The sequence below is a fragment of the Arachis ipaensis genome, chromosome B03 (genome assembly GCF_000816755.2).
Source record: "Arachis ipaensis cultivar K30076 chromosome B03, Araip1.1, whole genome shotgun sequence".
Classification (NCBI taxonomy): Eukaryota; Viridiplantae; Streptophyta; class Magnoliopsida; order Fabales; family Fabaceae; genus Arachis; species Arachis ipaensis.
The window spans coordinates 46,876,886-46,899,787 of record NC_029787.2 but is presented as its reverse complement, the minus strand read 5'-3'; the positions used below and the strand labels follow the sequence as shown (position 1 = coordinate 46,899,787).

The window sequence follows — 22,902 nt, the reverse complement described above, 5'->3', positions numbered from 1 at the left end:
TATAATAGAATAAATAATTTGTTATTTATTCTAACTGAATTTAATAAATTTAAATTAATTTGGTTAATTTTTTTTGTAGTCTTACTTATTCGAATTTAAATGCACCCGTGCATTGCTGATATTCAATATTTTTTATAAAGACTTACTTATTCAAATTTAAAGAAAAGTGATTTATTAAAAAGAAACTATAAGTATTTATACGAACACCTAAAAAGAAACTTTCGATTCTTACAAAGAAAAACCTTTTGATTTGGAATAAAATTATTTTTTTTAATAAATTATAACTTCTACAAATTAAAATTTTAGCCTGCCCAAATTAAAATACAATAGTCTTATATAAATTTCACAATGACATAAAATTATCATATTTAGTATTTAATGAGTAAATGTATTCTCTGTCATTATTATTACTAGTGCATCGATCTGTGCAATGCACGGAAATGACACAAAATAATGAAAAAACATTAGATATATCATATATGTTAATTAAAACTAAAAAACATAAAATTAGTATTTAATTAATTTAAATACTAAAAAATTATTAACTAATATGTATATTGTTACGAATTTGTATCAAGAACTAGAGAGAATTAGAGATAATCAGAGAGAATAGAAGAGAAATCTCTAAAATTAGAGCCAAAGAGAGAAAGTAGAGTTTCTAATTATACTATGCATATCCTACATTATTACATCATACTCCTATTTATAATATAATTTTCTAATTGGGCTAGTCCAATACTAATTGTATCATTACCATACTCTTCAAAATAACCTTATCCTCAAGGTTGGAGAAAAAAAAATATAAAACCTAACTAAAATCATAAATGTAAATTACAAGTACTAAACAAAATTAATTAAAAAAAATATATATATTTTCTATACTACTACTTAAAATAAAAATTGGCCACCAGGATCCCATTGTTTAAAATAACAAACTTCCTGCATCTGAACCAAAAAATTCAAATAACCCTTAATGGACCTTAATATACCTTCAACAAAAATCTTGATTGAGTTTGGATCCGTTAACAAAAAAATTGTGCTGGCTCCAGACTGGTGGAATTGGGCTTGTCACTACAGACCCCAAGGGTCTCCAATGCATAGCCTCATTTGTAACCTCTCTCAGAATTGCGTCTCTTCTCCCCTTTTTCTCGTGCTCTGCTTCCTTCATCCACCGTGTTCTGAATCCACACTCGCGGTTCCATGGAAAAACCGCTGTCGCAGCTCCAACCCTCGCACCTCCGGCCGTCGCGAGCTCACAAGGAGGCACCGCCGCTGACGTCCGGCTCTCGCCCCTCCGCTGTTCGCTGTTCGAGTTCTCCCTGCCTCTTCCCGAAGCCGCCACTCGCCCTTGCAAGCCCTCTCCGTTTCGTCCTCCGTCTCGATTCCAAGGGAAGACAGCTACTGTGAGTGGTGGTGGTTTGGCCACTAATAGAGAGATGCGACGAACTCAAACTCCACCGGTCACCGCTATTGTTTTGCCCTCCATCTTCAGTGACGCTGTTCTCCCCTCCACCGTCACGAGTTTCCGCTCGCCCATCGCGGACGCTCCGACCGCGACGCCGCTACCTAGGGACAGATCAGCTGGTGCTTCTTCCTCGACGCCGCCTCCTCTGTTCAACATTGAAGCGTTGGCGGTGCTACCCAAGACCGCCACGTGTGAGTTCAGATGCGGTAGTTTTGGTGGTGGTCGCGTCACCCTCACTGCTGCCGGGTCGTGATCCGCGAACGCCACCTTCTCCATCGCGATGGCACCGTCCCCGGTATCGCTGCCTCTGCTCTGATCTTTGCCGCTCTACACACTGTCGCCGCCTTCCATGACGGTCTCTTCGTTCCTCTTTTCTGGATCTGAAATTTCTGTAACTGGAGCTTGAAATTTTGATTGAATATCTTGGTATGAGATTTGAATTTTTGCTTGATCTGCACTTTCGGTTGAATTCTCTTGTTGTTGTTGAGGTTGAAATTCCAATTTAAAATCTGTTGCTGCTTCTTCTGTGTGTTCTATATTCATGTTGAATTCTGAAATTGGTATCGATGTTGAATTGGTTTGAATTATTGGATTCGGATTGGCTGTTGAGGAATCACGTTCTTCCTCTGGCTTAGGTTGATACTTATCTAAGTATATTCTGATTTCTTCCAAAGTTATATCTAGATCTGAAACTTCCTTCCAAGAAATTTCTGATGGCAGTATAGGACAAGAATTTGGCACAAACTGATGCAAAAATGCCATATCAAAAACTGATCTAGTTGCAGTAGGATTGAATTTCTTCCATAACCGAAACCATGTTAGAGCCTTGCCTGTGAGGTATTTGGAAGTTTTCAATAATCTTTGCTCTTCAGGAGTGCCTTGGGAATTCCAAAATTATTCAATGAGAATAAACCACTGGTAACCATCTCCAATGCCATCAAACATAGGAGATTTGTTCAATGAAAGCACAATTTGATACGAATTTGTATCAAGAATTAGAGAGACTTAGAGATAATTAGAGAGAATGGAGGAGAAATCCCTAGAATTAGGACCAAAGAGAGAAAGTAGAATTTTCAATTATACCATGTATATCCTACATTATTACATCATACTCCTATTTATAGTATAATTTTTTAATTGGGCTAACCCAATACTAATTGTATCATATATATAATAATTAATTTTTACAATACATAAATTATTTTTTATAATAATTTGATTTACGTAATTTTATAATAGTAGATAGATTATTAAAAATAAAAAAAAATACTAAGATCTTATGTTCTCTTTAAATTTATCTTATATTGTCCTTTAACTTATTCCTTCATTTTTTAAATTTTTAACAATGGAATGATCAATCTGTATATTAAAAATATATTAAAAAAATAAGTCTTTCAATTATTTAGAATGTAGTATTTAAATTAATAACAGAAAAATTCAACATCATCACTCTATTTTTAGAATTGGTTCAGCCTGTGATAATCTCCTAGTGTTCATGCCCTTCATGCATATCTCACCATTTTGTCTCTAAAATCGTTAACATTAAGTGTCCACATTATGTCATTTTCTTTAATAAATCACGTTCTCATAGCATCCAACTCGTTCATTTTCCTTTCAGAACCGATTCAATCCCAATCTTTTTTAATTCGGCTCTGAATTTCCTATCACATTTGGCCACAGCAAATAGATCCTGGAATATATGCCTGAAGCTAATTATTTTGTTTTCAAAAACCGCATCTCTGAGTTTACATGTTCCTTGGCTTTTATGAGTTTATCCATTCAATTATATTCTTGTTATTTAATACCAACTTCAAATAGTCAATTTTGGCATGTACAACATTTACCAATAAATTTGTAATATATCTCCATTAACTTTTTCTTGTATTATATTTTTCATCATGCACACCATTTTACCTTTTACTTTAGACTACTTATCTTCGTTGACATAATCCTTTTAACACCTAATAGTGCAAAATATTCAAATCAAAACATGAAGTAACATACAATTTCATTGACACCATCCATAATAATTATTGTTGGGAGCCAAAAATGAAAAGGGCAAAGAAAAAAAAAAGTAAAATAAAGAGAAAAAATTTATTTTATATGTCATCAAAAAATATTAAATAATGAAAAAAAAGAAATTAAAATTGAGTAACAATAGTTAAATAATAATAAAAAATTAAGTTTTTAAGCTTATATGAGTTGTAAAATTTCAATGGCCCTACTATCTTTTAAAACTCTTTTTCATCTATAAGAATCATTACATATTTCAAATCCACCAGTGGTCCCTTAATTGAACAAAGCATAAAACCAATCATTGCATTAACATAAAAAATTAAAATAAACAAAATAATTATTATAAGATAAAGATACATTATTCGAAATTAATCCTATTTTTTATTTTTTGAGTAGAATTCAAAATATATCTAATCCCAAATTATCAAAACTAAACTCAAACTCATCTATATCTATAGTTTAAATTTATCTGAAAATTCGAATGCTAAGCAATCTTAAATGTTTTAGCCAATAAATCAAATAATAATAAGAAAATCTGAAAATAGAAAAAAATAAATAAAAAAAGGGTGATGGCTTAAAAGATTCTACAATAGCTTCCTGAAAGGAGAAAAAGGAAAAGGTTAGAACCAACAATGATATAAAGCAGTGTTGTTGGAACTAGACTGAATCGCCTGGTCGGACCGAAAACCCGGTAAACCGGTGACATAACCGGTTCAGATGAGCTTCCTGACCGGACAAGAACGCGAATCGGAAAGACCCGATTTGAACCGGTCGGGTTTGGCCGAAACCGGTGAATCGACGGGTTTCATTTAATCCAGACCGCTTCGAACTCTTTTTTTTATTCGCTTGAAACGACGTCGTTTCGACTAAAATAAAAAAAAAACTCAGTAAAGTAAAATGAGCTGCTGAAAACCCTAGCTCGAGCCTCCTGCCTCCATCCGCTTTCCCTGTTTTCCCTTCCAAACCTTTTGGCCATGACTCCATGAGAGACCACTGAGAGCTGAGAGTTTGAGACAGAGAGTGTGAGAGAGACCCGTTCAGCCACCTCACCCGGCTCACCATCGTCGCAGGAGGCAATCGTCACAGTGCGCCACCCACAACAACCCAGAAGCACCTCCATCGAAGATTCAAGTCGCCTCCTGCTACTGCTACTGCTCGTCGCCTCCTGCTCGTCGCCTCCTACTCGTCAGTCGTCACCTCTGGTCTCCCTTAGTCCCTCTTCTCTGCTCGTCCCTCTAGGTATGTATTTTTAAGTTTTTATTTTTTTAAGTTATTCAAGATTTTAAATTTTCATAATTTAGTACTTTAGTTTTAGTTAGAATTAATTGATTTTGATTATGTATGTTGATTTCTATTAGAAGTTAGATTGTTGATTATTCAGTTTTTTGTAACATATTGTTGTGATATATGTTGATTATCTATGTTGATTTCTGTTTGATTTTGATCTCTCTTGATTGTTGATTTATGTTTGATTTCTGTTCAATTTGTTGATTATCCATTATTTTTAGATTGTTGATTGTTGATTAGTCATTTAATCATTTAGTCCTGGTTGATTAGGAATTTAGGATGGCTTTGTAACGCCCTAACTACCAAAGCTCACGCTTCCGGCTGCGCGACTCTGATAGCTCGGACATTACGACGACACTTATACTATTTAATACTAAAATATGAGCCTGTTTAAAACTTTAAACCGTAATACCGCTCCCAAAAATACTTTCGTTCGATAACGTACATCCATACATTCAATACACTTACAACAACTCACAAAGAGTACATCCATATATATACACATATATATAAATAATATTACAAGCATTACCCAATACAATTCCTATCCCTCTTACAGAATATATCAAGATAAAGGCGAGGGTATAATAAATAATAATCTAAAGTAATACAGAGCTTTTCAACAACAACAAAATAAACTCTTCTTGACTTCTGCGCCCATATCCTGAAAGGGGAAAAATGTTGGGGGGGGGGGTGAGAACATCATCCTCGAAAGGGTTCTCAGTAGAGGGTTTTTGGGAATTACTGTAATAGGATACGTGAAGATAAACCGTACCAGTGATTAATAACCGTCTTATGCCTCTTTTCAAAAACAACAATTTACAATAAAAGAGGAATCGAAAATCTTTTCTGAAAGAGGAACAGTTCAATTCTCAAAAAAACTCAAAAACCTTTCAAAAAGGTTTATCTATGCTGAACCAAAATAGTCTTTCATATTTTATTCCAAACCAGAAACACAAAACCAAAATCAACCATCGGTTCATCTCATTCCAACCACGGCTCTAGGCCCAAACAATCCAACCATCAACCAATCACCACAGTCCAACAGAGTCCCAGTAGCAAACACAAATAGGAAGATGCAAGCATAAACAAACAGTTATTGCAAATAGAACAATTAGCAATTAATCACATAGGCAAACCAAGTATAATATGCACACCCAAACAATATCACATAGATGCATATGATGCATGCCTGTCCCTAGTGGCTGATGATATCATCTGTCGGTTATAGAGCCAACCCGACAAGTCCTGGTAGCTAACCATGGATAGAAACACCCATCGCGGAGCAAGTAGGTTTGAGCTACAACCCCATTACTACTACCCGCTCAACCCAGAGCCAGTGGAATAACCACTACTACGGCTACTACCCAGGCGGGTGCTTAAAAGCTCAACCTGGAGCGAGTGGAATCACCACTACTACCGCTACTACCCAGGCATCACAGTCTCTGACCTGGAGCAAGTGGGACAAACCACAACCCTTGCTACTACCCAGGAATCTCAAGCATATATTCATTCAGTCCCAGTCATGGATCAACATCCATCTCAGCCATCCGGCTTAAATTCATAATTCATAGTCGGCCATACGGCCCATAACTCATTGGCAATTAGCCATGAATCAATATCATACACAGCCATTCCGGCTCACGGTTCAATCCAGAACCAGCCAATGTTCATAATCATACACAGCCATTCTAGCCCATAACAAAACAGCACTTCCACCATTCAACATCATTAAACTCATAAAATCAGCATTTAAGCCATAAATCACTTTTTCTCAATTCATTTCACTTTGAAATCAAGTTTCAACTCTTTTCAGCCTTGGCTTTAAAGATCTCATTTCTCAAATCATCTTAGGCTCATAAGCCAAATTTACTCAAAGTAAGTTCCCTTTTTAAAACAAAGCCGCTCTCGGCATCCTCTTTCCAAAACTTCCAAAACCATGGAAAGTTAAAGATTCAATTTGGGAACATTCAAAATCACCCATCCCACAATGGGATTTTATAACAAATTTTCTCGGCAGAGTCCTAAGTCTTTAGGGGAGAATAACATAACTCATTTCGCCAAGTTCATTTAAATTCATTAAAAACCTTGGCTTCCTGATTTGAGCAATAAAATAGGATCTAAGTCAAACCGAGTCATATAATCTTTCACTTCTTCAAATTCGTTTCCTTTACTTAGGCAAAACCAACTTCAACCCCCATGATAAATTCTAGAACGTTTCAACGACTCAAAATTGTTTTAGTCTTGCAAGAATTCAGAATTCAAAGAGTACTTAAAACCTTTCTCAAAACCTTTTAAAATGAAACTTGTCAATAGACATTCAGGTTCTTTCAAAGTCTTTGAAACTCCTCTAATTGAAACCCTCAAGTCAAATTCAAAGGTATAGCTATTGTCACAATTAAAACAGCTTTAAAACATAAGTTTCATCTAAATAACTTTCTCCCAAAAGAGATACAATGCTTTTCTTAAGAAGCAAGACTAAATCACAATTTCCTCTTTAATAATTCATTTCAAAAGCATGAATCATCCTTTTCCTGATAATTCAAATAAAATAGTAGGAGTCTTTAACTCATCATTTTTCCCAACAACCTTTCAATAAAGACTCAGATTTTATAGAAATTTTGGCAGCACCTCCCCTAAAACTTGGACTTTGCCACCCGGTTCGGGTCTCAACTAAACCGTTTCACAATCCTTTTCAACAGCCCAAAATCCAAAAATCAGTCCAAGGCAAGCCAAAATCCAACAGTCATCTCAATTCCATATTTCAAGAAAACCGTTTCAAAATCAAATCAATATCAACCGATTTAACTCATTTCCACAGCTTTAAAGAAACGGTTCAGTAACAAATCTTTTGTCCAAAACCAAGTCAATTAAAGTAAACCAGGCTGAATTCAAAAGTGCATTCGACATTTCACATCATCAAACTAATTAACTCAATTCAGATCAATCCTCAACGGATTAAACTCAAATTTCAAATCTTTAAATAATCAACTTCAGAACATTGCATCTCACAAAAATACACAACAATCCAGCCAAGCAAACATTCATAATCATTTGAGACAATCAATAATACATAAGGCTGATACCATCACCAAATACAAAATTGTCTCACAATAGTATCCATATGTAATAATTCCAACATATAAAATATAGTTTTCAGAAAGCGCCCCTACCTCAAAACGCAAATTCTATAACCCAAACGCGTCACAGGAACATTCTCTCTTAACCCGAAATTACCAGCAGCTTGAATCACGGCTTCGCTCACTTTTGCAGTGACCACAACACTTTATTCGCAACACGTAACCACCAAGATTAACTCTCATAACAACAAATGCTACAACACCTCAACGTTTAACAGGACAGCGACTAAAAGGGTTACCGGAACATAAACGCTTGCCGCAAATAAGAAGTGACTGAACCATGAAGCGGCAGCCCTGGTAGTGATTCTGGCAGTGGCAACTTGCAGCAACTCCTAGCACAACAGCCGTATCATGCCAACTGAAACCAACACGCAGTGACTACGGTATCCTCGGAATTCAAAAAGGACAGAATCCTCAAATAAAACCCTTACCGGCAACTTTTTCCGGCGATGGCAGAAGTAGCCAGAAGCTCCGGCGGTGGTCCCGGTGGCCTCAGAACTCCAGCGACAGCGGTGACTAGATGCAACTCCTCCAGACCGCGTCTTCCTCTCTCCCAGCGGCGCTCGGTCTCAACCTTCCTCTCCTACGCGACGCGGCGGCGACCGGCGCAGCTTGTGGCTCCACGACGACTCCCTCTCTCCCAACGTCGCTCACTCACGGCGGATCAGGGAAGCAGAAACGGAGCTCCATCAATGGTGCCTTGGACCACATGTATCTAGGCAGCGGCGAACGCAACCACCGAAACGGTGTTCACGGCCTGGCGGCGGCGGAAAAGGCAGTGGAGATGGTGACGGATCTGAGGCAGGGAGGCACGACTGCACGAACAGAACCTTCCCTCTGCCGATCTCCCTCTCTCCTCAAGCTTCTCTCTCCTTTGAATCTTGCCGGTGGTTGCCCTGGGAGCTCGACGACGGCGATGGCACACGGCGACACAGCGGGTCGCGCTCCTCATGTGCGCTCTCCCTCTCTCTGCCCTATCTCTTCTCCACCATGGGTGTGCGTTTGTTCGGTGTGTGTGGGTTGATGAAATCTGAGGGTGAGGTTATGAAGGGAAGAATGTGGGTGACGGCGGTGACTAACAGCAAGGCGTGGCAGGTTCGGCGTCGAGGTGGGGACGGCAGTGGCAAGGCACGGCTGGCCGGCGAGCTGCTTCCTCCCTTCTCTCCGTTTCCTGCTTCTGTTTCTTTCCTTTCATGGAAAAGGAAAAAGGAAACCGTGTGTGCTGCTGCTTTGGGGGAGAAAGGGAATTTCGGCTGCAGCTGGGTGTGGGGGAAAAGGGAACCGGGTCCGGGTAACGGGTCGCTGGGTTAGGGTTACTTTTGTAATTTCACTTAAAAATAGGGATAATATAGTAATTAAAACCCAAATTAAATCCAACACTAATTGTATATAGAAAAATACCATTTACTCATCCATTTTACAAGTTACTTTCAATAGAAGGTCCAAATCAAATAATTAGAAATAATATACTTAATTTCTTCATTTTCCAAAATAGCAGTATTAATATTTAAAATATTACTTATCTAATCCAAATCATATAAATTCCTTATTATTTCACAACTATCAACTTTATAATTCAAATATAGAAAATAATCTAATAATTATAAAATTGGATAATAATCATAACTCGTCTCAAATTCAATAAATCACAACTTGCCTTAATTATCTTTAATAAAATAATTTCTGAAATTAAGGCTATAAATAACTATATGATTTGAGACTTGATCATAATAAGACTTTTCAACAGTTCTGGGTCTTACAGGCTTCATCAAATACACCATCAGAAACACCAACTTCTCAGGAACAAGGATCAACTCTTGATCCAACAATTGGAACCCAAAAATAGTAACAAAGGAAAAACTGATCCTGCATGGGGCCATTGTAAACAAGTTGTGGATAAAGGAAAAACTGTTCTGTTATGTATTTATTGCGAGAAGCTTATTAGGGGTGGATGAATTAACCGGGTTAAGCATCATTTGGCTGAAAAAGGCGAAGATATTGAGGCATGTCGAAAGGTGCCAGCTGTGGTGAGACACCAATTCAATCAAAACATTGAAGATCTTTGAACTAAGAAAAGAAAAACTCAAAAAAAAAATATGCAGAAAGTTATAATGCTTATGATGAAGTGGAAAGGGAATTTGATGAGATTGAACGTAATGAGATGCGACAACAACAAACATCAAGAATTCCAGCACCTAGCTCTAGAAAGGGAGTTGGAAAACAACTCAAGGGATTACAATTCTTTTTTCCACCGGCAACAACACCTGGAGCTCAACCAACTATCAAAAGTGTTCTCCAAAGCAAAGAAATTATGGAGAAGTGTGATATTGCTATTGCAAGATGGATGATGGATGCCTGTGTGCCATTCAATGCGGTTAATTCAGCTTATTATCAGCCGATGATCGATACTATTGCAAACATGGGTGCAGGGTATAAAGGGCCAAATTATGGAAGAGTTCGTGGATATTTGTTGAGTAAATTGGTTGAAGATGTAAAGAAGATGATTGAAGATTATCGTGTGATTTGAAAACCAACTGGATGTACTATCATGGCTGATGGATGGACTGATCGTTGTAGGCGTACTTTAATTAATTTCTTGGTTTATTGCCCTAAAGGAACTGTTTTCCTAAAGTCAGTTGATGCTTCTCATATCTTGAAAACTGTTGATGCTTTGTCTAAGTTGCTTAGGGATTTTGTGTTATTTGTTGGTCCTAAAAATGTTGTACATGTAGTGACGGATAATGCTGCAAATTACGTTGCTGCTTGAAGGTTGTTGGAATCGGAGTTTTCTAGATTGTATTGGTCTCCTTGTGCGGCACATTGTGTTAATCTGATGTTGCGGGATATTGGGAAGTTAGTGGAAGTGAGTGAAACTGTGTCACAAGCTTCAATGATTACGAAGTTTATCTATAATCACTGCCATCCTTTGTACTTGATGAGAAAGTTCACAGGCGGACGAGAAATACTTCGTCCAGCTCCAACTCGATTCGCCACTAATTTTATTTCTTTGCAAAGTATTTTGGCTCAAAAGGATGCATTGAGAGCTATGGTGACATCTAGAGAATGGACAAGCTCAACTTACTCTAAAGAAGCCAAAGCAAAAAAGTTTGTGGATCAAGTCTTAGATTCTAAATTTTGGAATCAATGCACTGATATTGTTAAGCTTAATGAGCCACTTGTTCGTGTATTGCGTATTGTGGATAGTGAAGATAGAGCTGCAATGGGTTTCCTTTATCAAGCTATTTATAAGACTAGGAAAGAGATGGTGAAGAAGTTTCAAAAAAGAAAGAAGGTTGTTGATCCATATTTGAAGATTTTAGATTCACGTTGGGATTTACAACTTAAAAGAAACCTTCATGCTGCTGGTTATTGGTTAAATTCAGCTTTTCGATTTAATGCTACAGAATTTGAAAAGCACAAGAAAACAACTTCTGTCCTACTAGATGTCATTGAGAGATATGCTTACGGTGATGTAGATTTGATTTCTAAATTGATAAGTGAGATGAGAATCTTTAAGAATGCTGAAGGAGACTTTGGAAGACAGTCTACAGTACGTGAGCAAAGCATAGTGATGCCTGGTAATTTTTTTTTATTAAAATTAGTCTTTTATGATTGTGATATGTTTATGATTTGATTTTATGATTGTGATATATTATTTCCTTTTGATGTTAAGATCAATGGTGGGAATCTTATGGATATGGAGCATCAAACTTGCAAAAGTTAGCGATTCGTGTTTTGAGTTAAACTTGTAGTTCTTCAGGCTGTCAGCGTAACTGGAGCATTTTTGAACACATTCACTCAAAGAAAAGGAATCGGTTAGAGTATCAAAAGCTTAATGATCTTGTTTATATTCATTACAACTTAAGGCTACAACAAAGGTACTTTTTATTATTCTTTCTTGAAGGCATTATTTAAAATTTTTAGTCATAATAAGAATAATCAAGTTAATTGATAATATAGGAATCGAATGAGAAAAGCAAATTTACGATCCAATTTGTCTTGATGCATTTGAGGATCATTCGAAATGGATAATAGAAGATTCACGACCATTTTTAACCCCTGAAAAAGTTGATGCGTTACGGAATGATCTTGCAAATATGTCTCTTCAATCAGCTTTAGATGATTTGGGTATGTTTTTGTTAGGGATGATTTTGTAATTCTTTAACCAAATATTTTGCCTTATTATTGATTATGATTTGCGAAACATTATTGAAATGCTAGATCAATTGAATCTGGAAGATGATCGAGATGATGATGAAGCTAATAATAATTCTGTGAAAAATACAAATCAGAATGAAACCAATCAGGATGTAGCTCCAGATTTGTCAGATGAAAAAAGATATCCAGACTTTGAAATTACTCCTTGGATATAATCCATAAATTGTTATTTTCATTGTGTTAAATTGATTTGTTTATGTAATAGTACTAACAAATTTTATGTTTATTTTCGTATTACTTATTTTTAAGATTTGAGACTTAATGTTTATTAAAATGTTATTAGAGATATGTTTTTTAACTGTTAATTTTTAAGTTTTTAGCTATTTTATATGTTTTACTTATGTGGGACCGGGTTAACTGGTTCAACCAGTAATTCACCAGTTGAACCAATGACCCAGTGACCTAGTAATCTGACCGGTTCGATCACCGGTTCAGTTCTGACAACTATGATATAAAGTACCATTCAAATTGCAATAAATCTAGAAAAAGCAAAAGAAATCAAAATATCAAATTTAGAAAATGAAAACATGAATGCCTGAATCTTATGTATTTAGCTAATAGTTGTAGCAACCAAAAACATATAACAGACATATAAGCCAAATTGAGAACAAATTAAGAAAACCATATGCTATAGCAAAGCAGATTCAAAACAGATAAAAAGTAACAAAGCAGATTTAAGAGAGAGCAATGGAAAATATACTATTAACAAAGAATTAATCTTTTGGGAAGAAAAAGATACTTTCACAAAGTAAAATTAGTTGGTCAGAATATAAAATGGAAAAGTACTAACATATAACAAATGATACTTGATGCAATAAAGCTATATAAATCAGCCATTGAAATCAAGCAGTAATAACCTCAACTTGTGGCAAAATCATCTGCACCTTTCAAAAATTTGGGAAAAACTGAATTAAAAGATAAGAAAAAAGGCTAAAAGCCTAAGACTAATGCTAAAACTCTATTTGGATGAAACACTTTTAATCTTCAAGCTCAACAAAAATGAGTAACATATTAAAAAATATGTTCTAATTTCAGTAATGTTTTTAAATTTTTGCCAAAGTTGCATATACATCATAGCATATACCAATTAATTTACTATATCATATATAGCAAACATAACACACTTTCATGCGTGTGCAGAATGGGAATGCAGTATTGGACCAATGAAACAGACCAAAAGGGAATGGTAGATTATGCATGGGACGTGAATAAATTGCTGTAACCAAGTTAAATACTATATTTTGACATTCATTTTCATGTAGCTCACTGGTCTCAAACTTTCATGGTTTTCAAATTTTATTGACGAACATTAGTTTTGAATGTGAAATCACTAAAAGAAGCCATTTAGATAAAGGAAAAATTGGTAAAATTGTGTGTTGAGACAAAATGAGTTACAGTCATTCTCCTATATTACATTACACAGAGAACATTTTGAAAGTGAGCCATCCCAAAAATATTCATTTTTAAATGAAGTTTAACATGGTAAACCAAATAGGCATGCAAATGAAATATCTCATAATAGCAATGGATATGAAGTTTCTTTAAATTCCCACAGCCAATAGGTATACCACATATCCCCAAGGTTTAAGTAATCTACTTGTTGAAGACTTTATAGGAACTTGCATCCTTCTCCATCCTGAAGAAGACCAACATCAATAATTCTTTGATAGTAAAGTAATGTCAACTCAAGAAGACGTCTGCCAATAGAAAGCCAAACTTAGCACAACAAACAAAAAATAAACAGAGAAACACACATAGCAAACAATGAAAAACTTGACCAAATGTAAATATAAAGAGCCCAAACATGTGTCCCATGCTTCCTTATGTTGCCTATTTATTAATGGTTAATTCATTCCTTATTTTACATACATACTGGCAAGATCTTCCAATGGATTCTAGCCCCAAAGCTCGAATGTTGTGACATCCATTGACTTCAAGATGTGGAAGTTCCTTGCATCTGGTAGCAATTGCTTCCAAAATCTTGTGACTTAATATTAGATTCCTTAACTTCTTGCATCCATTACCAATGGCAAACAAACTCCTGAAATTAACAATTATTCAAAGAAAGGAGATTATTGACTAAAGCAGGAAAAATTGATAGAATTCTTGGCAGAATCCAAAATTTAACAATCGGAGACGTGAGGAAAGATTGTGCAATTGCATGCAACACTTATGGGTCATACAAATGGAGCTAAATAAACAATATAGCTAAGCTTATCTCACTAAATGTGATTGAAGAGTATCAAAGCAGTATCAACATTATAAATAACATGTTAAATCATATAATGATTGGTTGCATGATAATAGTTGAAAGACACAAAGCATCATATGGTACACACAACATGGTCAATAATTTAATAAAAAATAGCAGCATTCATTTACATATATGGTGCATTCTTTCTAATTTACAATCTTCGGGATCTGATCATTCTTGACTATCTGGTTAAAAACAAAACCAGAAAACTTGTTGTCTCCACTTTCATTATATTTTCCATTAGAGTAATAACTAAGAATACAAGCCAGAATACAGGGTAGTAGACGTACATTCCAAAATTATAAAGAGAAATGGTATATTAGCAATACAAATTTTATGTCAAAGAGCACACATCTTATAATGATGATAGCAGCGACTACATATTGGTTCTTTATTTTTTTGCAGCTCATCTCTTTATCTGAACATCCATACAATCACTTAGATTCTCTGCCAAATCAAAATCAAGTCTCACAAAAAAAAACTACAAACCCAATCAATTAGTGAGACTTTAAGTAATAAGCCAAACTAAAAGTGTGACCCATAAACCTTACAATGACAAAAATTAAAATACCTATAAAATAGATAATAAATCATCAATAGTTTACCTCATTAGCAAGCTTCAAATATGGTATACCCTTGTAAAAATTTCAGATTCATCTAATGCATTTGGTCTTCAATCCATGTCCCTGGAATTTTAAATACATTATATAAAATTAAAAGACATGAATCATAAGATAGTACTTACAATAATAAATAATAATAATAATAATTTCATTTTATTTACCCAAAAAAAGAAAGATTAAATAAAACTAAGTGCTAGTATCCATGTAAAAAGCAGCTTCAGGTGAGTAATTTTGTATCAACAATTGATGATTATCTTTGGCTCTTTTGGAGCTTATAAGAACAAAAGGAACTCCCATTTTGAAGCAGAAGTGAGGTGGGCATTGTGCATACAAAAGCAGTTATACATGTAACACCCTCACTATCAGAAGTCACGCTTCTGGCTGCGCTACTCTGATAGCAAGAAGTATTACGACTACTTTACATACTAAATATTAAAATAGGAGCCTGTGACTCGACACTGTATCGCTAATTTCTTTGAAAAAAACCAGAAATAAATACTTTATCTTAAGGAAAATATAAGCAGGCATAGTTTCATATACAAGACTCCTTACGTAATAACTCAATATATTATACATATAAAACATACAATTCCTATCCCTCTTACAAACTTGTAATAACAAAGACGAAGGAAGAAAATAATCTAATTAATACAACAGCATATAAACCAAACGCAGTATAACTCTTCTTAATGCTTCCTCATCCGGTTCCTGAAAAGGTAAAGCTGTAGGGGGGTTGAGAACCTAACCACATGGTCTCACCATGGAATTTCAAAGTTGTCATAAGAAGATATTTAATAAGAAAACTATTCTCAAGCTCAGTGATTATCGTTGCCTTATGAATCTTTTAAAACCCGTAGGAAATCGTTCAAAACTTTTTCAAAGAAACAATGGTTAATCTTTCAGAAATAAAAAACATTTCCTTTCTTATAAGAAAATCTCAATTAGAAACCAACCACGCAATCAAATAACACAGTCATTAATTCAGCACCAAAATTCATTCTCAAATGTAGCATGCCATGACAAACACAGGCAAGACAGACAAGGAAAGCACAAGTAGGTAGCAGTTACAGCAAATAGTTCAAGTAGCAGTTAAGAACAGTTTAGCAATTAGGCAAACCAAAACAAGTTCAAACCCAAGCATAGCATACAAATGCATACGATGCATGTCTGTTCTATGGCTGATGAGGCTCATCTGTCGGTTATCCAGCCAACCCGACAAGTCTGAATTGTCCTTAGACTGTCCCCCGACGTGCATCCCCAAGAGTCTATGCATAGATTTTTCTTAAATAATCAATATTGCTCAATGTGGGTAACATTCCCGGGAATTTATATAGTGCCCGGTCACACTTACGTCGTAGGGTCAACAGAGTATCGAGTTTTCAACCTGGTACACGTGGTGGCAGGCCATGGTACTTTATTTAGGGAACCTCGTATCTCAGATAATTCAAATTCATAAGCCAAATGAATAATTCAAAGTTCATATCTCAACATTCTCAACATTCTCAACATCATAATCATTCATCAATCCAAACCTCATTTCCAAATTCATTCAAAAACTATATTTCAAAGAAAATCCTCATCATCCTTCTTTCCATTCCGTCTGTTAACAATCCCAATTTGAAATGTAATTCTTTCTTTGATAAATAAATCAATCTTAAAACATATAATATTTAAAAACAAATCTTTTTAATTAATTACTTCAAATAAAACTTCTAATTTTATAAAATTTCGTCAGCATCTCCTCTAAAGCTTAGACACTGCCACCCTTTTTGGGTCCCAACCAAACCAAACCAAACTCCTGTTAATCAGTCAAATCACTTCCAATAACCATTATCACAACAACACTCAATCCAAGGAAATTGAAAATCCAGAATTCAATCAACCAATCCTATAAATCGCAATTTAAACCGACTTCAACCAACAGCATCAATCAATAGTTAAGAATTCTCGGTCTTCTCAAACAGTTTCAAACCAAACCATCCCTCAAGCACTTTTCAAATCATTTCCAAAATAGCAAATCATTCTCAATAAATAACCCGTTTTCAAATATCAAGTCTTTTCCAAATTTATTTTAAAATCAAAATCCGTTATCAAATCGGGTTTAATATCAAATCAAATTTTAATAATAAATCTTTTCTAAAATCAAACCATTTCCAAAATTAACCTAAAAGGCAATAATAAATCTTCTCTAATAATTCAAGGAAAACCACTTTAACAACATCAATCAACTAATCTAAATATCTAACTTTCTCAATCAAACTAATAATCTCATTCAACCAAAACATCTCATTTTAAATCATAAGACTCACGAAATCACAACAATGTATTTTACGCGTTAATATCAATTTATAACAATCCTGTAATGTAAAATAGATTTAAGAAAAATCCTACCTCAAAGAACCAAACCCGCAGCGATTTTAATACGATAAACCCTCTTTTCATCTTATTCTGCAGCAGCTACAACTCTCACGCAACTAGAACGGCAGTGGCCATGGTTGCAGCAAAATGGAAGATTCAAATTGGATAGCAATTAAAAGCAATTACAACCTGGGGAGTCAAGACCAAGTAAGGACTAGAATTAAAATCAGAACATGAAAACCATGGCAGTGATAAAACAGGACATACGAATTGACCAAACCTAAGGGAAAGATCAGACCAGTACCATTTGTACCAAGATAACAAAATCAAAACTAGCAGCAGCTTCAGCAGCCCCGCAGGAACACTAGCGTCAATACTCAACCTAACAGTAGCAGAAAATAGGATAAAAGAAAAGTAAAAGTAAAAGCGAAGGACCTAAAGCAAAATAGAGGCAGCAGAGATACCTCTATCAGTGACTAATGGCAGCGACACAAACCAAGGTTCCAGCGGCCACAGCACCGTTCCCGGCGGCCAGAAGCTCAGCGACGGCAATTGTAACAACCACGCAGTGACAATAATCTTTCCGAAACCCACAAGAACAGAGACCAACCTAAAAAAGAAAACCCTTACCGGCAATGGACCTCAGCTACGACAACACCATTTTTCGGCGACACCGGCTCAGCAACCCACCTCCAACGGTGGCGACGGAGCTTGCGATGGTGGCGGCTGGGTTCGACCACAACGGCAACACCATTTGTGATGATGACGGTGACGGGACTCGCGGCTCCTCACGGCGGCGACATGGGCAGCTTCATCCTCTCCCATTCGCGACAACCTCGACGGTGGTGGAAGTTAGTGGCGACGGCGACAGGTTCGGCGGTGACAAGAGCCACAGTGGCGGCGCAAAACGGCGGTCCTTTTCGCGCGGTCCTCCTCGGCGCTGGCGCAAACGGCGTCGCGTCGGCGACGCGACGCGATGCGACGGCGATCCTGAGCAGTGTGCGGCTCCCTCGTGACACTCTCTTTCTCTCTCAGATATCCTCTCTCTCCTCTATCAGCAGCGGCGGTGATGGTGGCAGTGACACCCACCGCGCCGCCTCACTCCTTCCTTCCTCGGCCCCCCTTCCTTCTTCCCCTTTCTTTCTTTTTGTTTCTTTTTTTTTTGAAGTTGTTGCTGTGTGTGTAAAGGGTGTAGTGCGTTGTGTATGTGTTGTGGTGAGTAAGGAGAGTGGCGGTAGGTGTGGGTGAGGTGAGTGTGTGGTTAGAAATTAGGGTTAGGAATAGTTTAGTAATTTTGAATAAAATTAGGGGTAATAGAATAATTGAAAACCTATTTTAATCCAATAATAATATTTATAAAAATACTATCTAATTATCAAATTATGATTTATTTTCGAATTAGTACTCAAATTCAAGAATTAGAGATAATATATTTTTCGAATTTCCAGAACTTTAAATCATAAATAGGAAAATAATCCATGGGTATAGAGTTTGGATAAAAACCTTAATTTATTTCAAGTCCAATTAATTGCCTTCAATTATTTTTAATAAAAATAATTTCTGAAATTAAAACCATAAATAAATATATAATTTGAGATTGATTCAAAATAGGACTTTTCAAAAATCTTGGGTCTTACAATACACAAAAATGCATTACGAACTATAAAGCTATCATAAACACTAACTGATGAATGAGAAAGAGAGAGATGGAGAAAGTGACCTAAATATTGGAAAACTCCAACATCCATTCACGCTTGAAAATCTAATGCAAACCAAAAGGTAGACCAATGGAGAAACCCTCAACTCTACCCTTCCAATCACTCAAAACTCGTCACTGATTGCCCTGACGTAGTGGAGGATGCCGCAAAGAGCAAGAAAACTAAGGAAACCTTGGCAAGGGGAATTCCTTGCAAGGTCTAACTGCATCTTCTACAATCGAAAGAGGAAAATTCGCAACGTTGAGGAACAGATTGGAAATAAAAAATGGAGAAGAAATTAGAGTATTACCTTGTAAGGTAGAGCATCAGAAAACTGCTCGAGGCAAAGGTACATCTAGGGGTGAGCACGGTAGCGGGTACCCAATTACCCGTTCGAACTCGAACCGAACCAATTAAATTGGTTATGAAACAAACGGGTAATCGGGTCTAACCCAAACCAAACCGATGGCTTTTGTTAGTGATTGGTTCGGGTATCGATTTTGGGGGTGTGGAACCCGAACCAACCCGCGAACCCGATCATATATTAATTAAATAAAAAAAATAAAAAAATAAATATGGCTTTTTCGTTAGACAATAATTATTCATTATTAATATGTTTGGACTTTAATGAGTTTAGTTTTTAATGTATTTGGTGTTTAACATGTTTGAATTATTTCTATTGATGTTACATGTTTATTGTACTTGTTGAATTTTTAAGATAAAAATTTGGATTTTTTTTATGAATTTCAAAGTCATCGGGTACCCAATTACCCGAACCGAATCAATCAATTCTTAATCGGTTTGGTTTGGTTCGGGTACATGTACAAATGCAAATCCGAACCAAACCGAACCAATTACATTTTGATCGGTTCGGTTCTAATTTTACCATAAACCCGAACCAAACCGACCCGTGCTCACCCCTAGGTACATCTCGCCAAGGGATTGGCAGGCAGGGAGCAAGTCCTTTCCCAACAAGTATTTTAGTAGAACTTCATAATCGATTCGGATTCAGAGCCATTTGAAGGCTTCGACGTATCTCCTTTGTTCATGTGAATGTCGCCAATGACGTTGACCTAACGCGCCTCCTTGCGGCGGTTATCCTAAGCCCTAGCGCTCTGGTATGAGTGATAAACCCCATTTTTAGAGTTTATCTTGTGCTTAATCTAGTGGATTTTATCCATTATTCTCACACATATTCATACAATTCGCATGTTTTACGTTTTCCTTCCTGATTTTGTGCTATGATTGAAAACATGCTTCTTTGGCCTTATATTTGCTAATCTTAATCCTCTCTTATTACCATTCGATGCCTTGATATGTGTGTTAAGTGATTTCAGGGTTTATAGGGTAGGAATGACTTAGAGGATGAAAAGGAAGCATGCAAAAGTAAAAGGAATACAAGAAACTGAAGGAACTGCTAAAGCTGTCCAACCTGACCTCTTGGTACTAAATCGACCATAACTTGAGCTACAGAGCTCCAAATGAGGCGGTTTCAGTTGCGTTGAAAATGAAGATAGATAATGCGCACGCGTGAATCACGCGCATGCGTGACCTAGCAAAAATCCAATCCACACCCACGCGTGGACGACGCTCACGCGTGACTTTGCCGCGTGCTGGACGTATCAGAAATCGTTGGGGGCGATTTCTGGGCTATTTTTGACCCAGTTTTCGACCCAAAAACATAGATTAGAGGCTATAACGTGGGAGAATCAATCCATTCATAAAACAACATTCATATTCACAATTTTAGGTTTTAGATGTAGTTTTAGAGAGAGAGAGGCTCTCTCCTCTCTCTTAGGATTTAGGATTAGGATTCCTCTTAAAGGTTAGGTTTACTTCTTCTTCATTCCAGGTTCAATGTTCCTTTAATTTATATTTCTCTTCTACTTTTATTTACTCAATTACTTTAGTTTCTCTATTTCACTTGCTAATTACTTATGTTCCCAAATTGGCTTATGAACTCTTCATGTTAGAATTGATTTTCTTATTTAATACAAATTGAGGTATTTCAAATTTATGATTGCTTTCTTTTATTTATGATATAAATATTTTGGATTTTTTCCCTTTTGGCTTTGGTGGAGTAATTGGTGACACTTGAGTTATCAAACTCAGCTGTTGATTGAAAATTAGAATTTGTTGATTGATTTGGATCCCTCTAAAGCTAGTCTTTCCATAGGAGTTGACTAGGACTTGAGGAATCAAGTTGATTAGTCCACTTGACTTTCCTTTATTTGGTAAGAGTTAACTAAGTTGGAGCAATAAACAATTCTCATCACACCTGATAAGGATAACTAGGATGGGATTTCCAGTTCTCATACCTTGCCAAGAGTTTTTCTAATTATTAATTTATTTTTCTTGCCATTTAAATTAATTGTTCCTTATTTCAAAAACCCAAAAACATACCCTTTTCCATAACCAATAATAAACACACCTCCCTGCAATTCCTTGAGAGACGACCCGAGGTTTCAATACTTCTGTTATCAATTTTATTGGGTTTGCTTAAGTGAAAACCAAAACTTTTGTACGAAAGAATTCTCTGTTGGTTTAGAAACTATACCTACAACGTGATTATTTTTATAAAATTCTTTACTAGCAAGAATCTAATCGTCAAAATGGTGCCGTTGCTGGGGAATTGCAAATGTGTGCCTTATTATTGGTTATTGTAAATATTTTATTTTGCTTGTTTATTCGTTTTTATTTTTTTTTGTTTTTAATTTTTATTAGCTACTATGAGTTCTCACCCCCGTCGCTTTGAGTTGGTTCTAATGTTGTTGAAAGGAATGGAAGCTATAACAGGAACATGTGTCAAGGTCAAAACGATCACAGATGGAAGGAGCCATGAGGATCTGATCAACCCTTTCGGTAACAACACCTTCCAAGATACCATGGACAACGACCATCCTACAATGCATGCCAAGACAATAGTTATGGTGGACCTTTTCGTGACAAACCACCTCCACCAAGTTACTATGGTCAAGAGCCATTCCGAGGTGCATACCAATATGATAGATATGGTAGACCCCCTTGTAGTTACCAACAAGCCCCATCATATGCCAATGAACCACCTCCTTAACATAGCTTTGAACCACCATACTCACAAGCCACCTACAACCATTCACCTCCATATGACCCTAACCCTTACCTACCCCAATTCCAATCTAATTACCCCCAAGAACCACTACTTCCATATGCACCATGTCCATATCCATCAACCAAGAATCACAAGCTCGCCTCAAGGAAACAGTAGATCAATTTCATGCAACTCTTCATCAACTGGAGCAAGCGATAAATCAATTAGCTTTCCGAAGTTTGGACACTCAAGGAACCCCCATGGCTTCATGTGGAGAATCTAATGAAGAAAGTAGCATGAAGGAGATACTAGAAACTCCGGTCGACAGTAAGGAGCATGACTTTGTACTAGAACAAGTGGAGGAAGCCGTAATCGTTAAAGAGGAAGAAGTGGTTGAAGACTTAGGAGATGCGGAACATCTATGGGAAAGCCCAGTCATAGAGCCCCCTTCTAAGGAGTTTGAATTTGATGTTGAGGAGGGTGTACAACCTCCAAGGCATATCATGGTTGAAGACTTTGAAGGGGATGATCAAGAAATGGATTCAATCATTGATGAATTCTTATCTACATTTGAATACTCTCCCATTGGACTTGACATGGAGATTAAAGAAGAAGAAGCACAACCTCCCATGCCCTTGGTGAACAATGAAGAAGAGATCGATTTGAAAGAAAGCTACCAAGAGGAAGAGGTTGATATTGAAGAAGCTTGCAAAGAGGTAGAAGTTGTCAAGGAAGAACTCAAAGGGATAGAGCTGGAAATCACCTTGCCAAAGA

The 22,902-nt window shown here is 36.4% G+C and overlaps 1 protein-coding gene and 2 long non-coding RNA genes across 4 annotated transcripts; 1 reads left to right on the top strand and 2 right to left on the bottom strand.

Moving 5' to 3' along the window:
• LOC107633121 lies at window positions 10,742-12,281 on the top strand. The gene is made up of 4 exons (XM_016336756.1): window positions 10,742-11,486; window positions 11,661-11,723; window positions 11,944-12,036; window positions 12,130-12,281. The coding sequence occupies exons 1-4, from the start codon at window positions 10,742-10,744 to the stop codon at window positions 12,279-12,281; spliced, it is 1,053 nt and encodes a 350-aa protein (XP_016192242.1).
• On the bottom strand, window positions 12,630-19,283 carry LOC107630482. Of its 2 annotated transcripts, none has more exons than XR_001618294.2 (5): window positions 19,082-19,283; window positions 14,986-15,066; window positions 14,000-14,167; window positions 13,724-13,762; window positions 12,630-13,010 (listed from the first exon to the last, which is right to left on the bottom strand). It is a non-coding gene; the product is annotated as an uncharacterized LOC107630482 (long non-coding RNA). The 2 variants fall into 2 exon arrangements; XR_002359352.1 differs by having other exon boundaries at window positions 12,630-13,004.
• On the bottom strand, window positions 15,701-17,919 carry LOC110270160. Its single transcript, XR_002359353.1, has 4 exons — window positions 17,826-17,919; window positions 17,666-17,743; window positions 17,395-17,550; window positions 15,701-15,725 (listed from the first exon to the last, which is right to left on the bottom strand). It is a non-coding gene; the product is annotated as an uncharacterized LOC110270160 (long non-coding RNA).

Coding starts and splice junctions, on each gene's coding strand:
- LOC107633121 (XM_016336756.1), top strand. CDS start 10,742: ATGTTGCGGGATATTGGGAAGTTAGTGGAAGTGAGTGAAACTGTGTCA. Junction 11,724..11,943: donor CACTCAAAGAAAAGGAATCG/GTTAGAGTATCA, acceptor AATGGATAATAG/AAGATTCACGACCATTTTTA. Junction 12,037..12,129: donor ATCAGCTTTAGATGATTTGG/GTATGTTTTTGT, acceptor TTGAAATGCTAG/ATCAATTGAATCTGGAAGAT.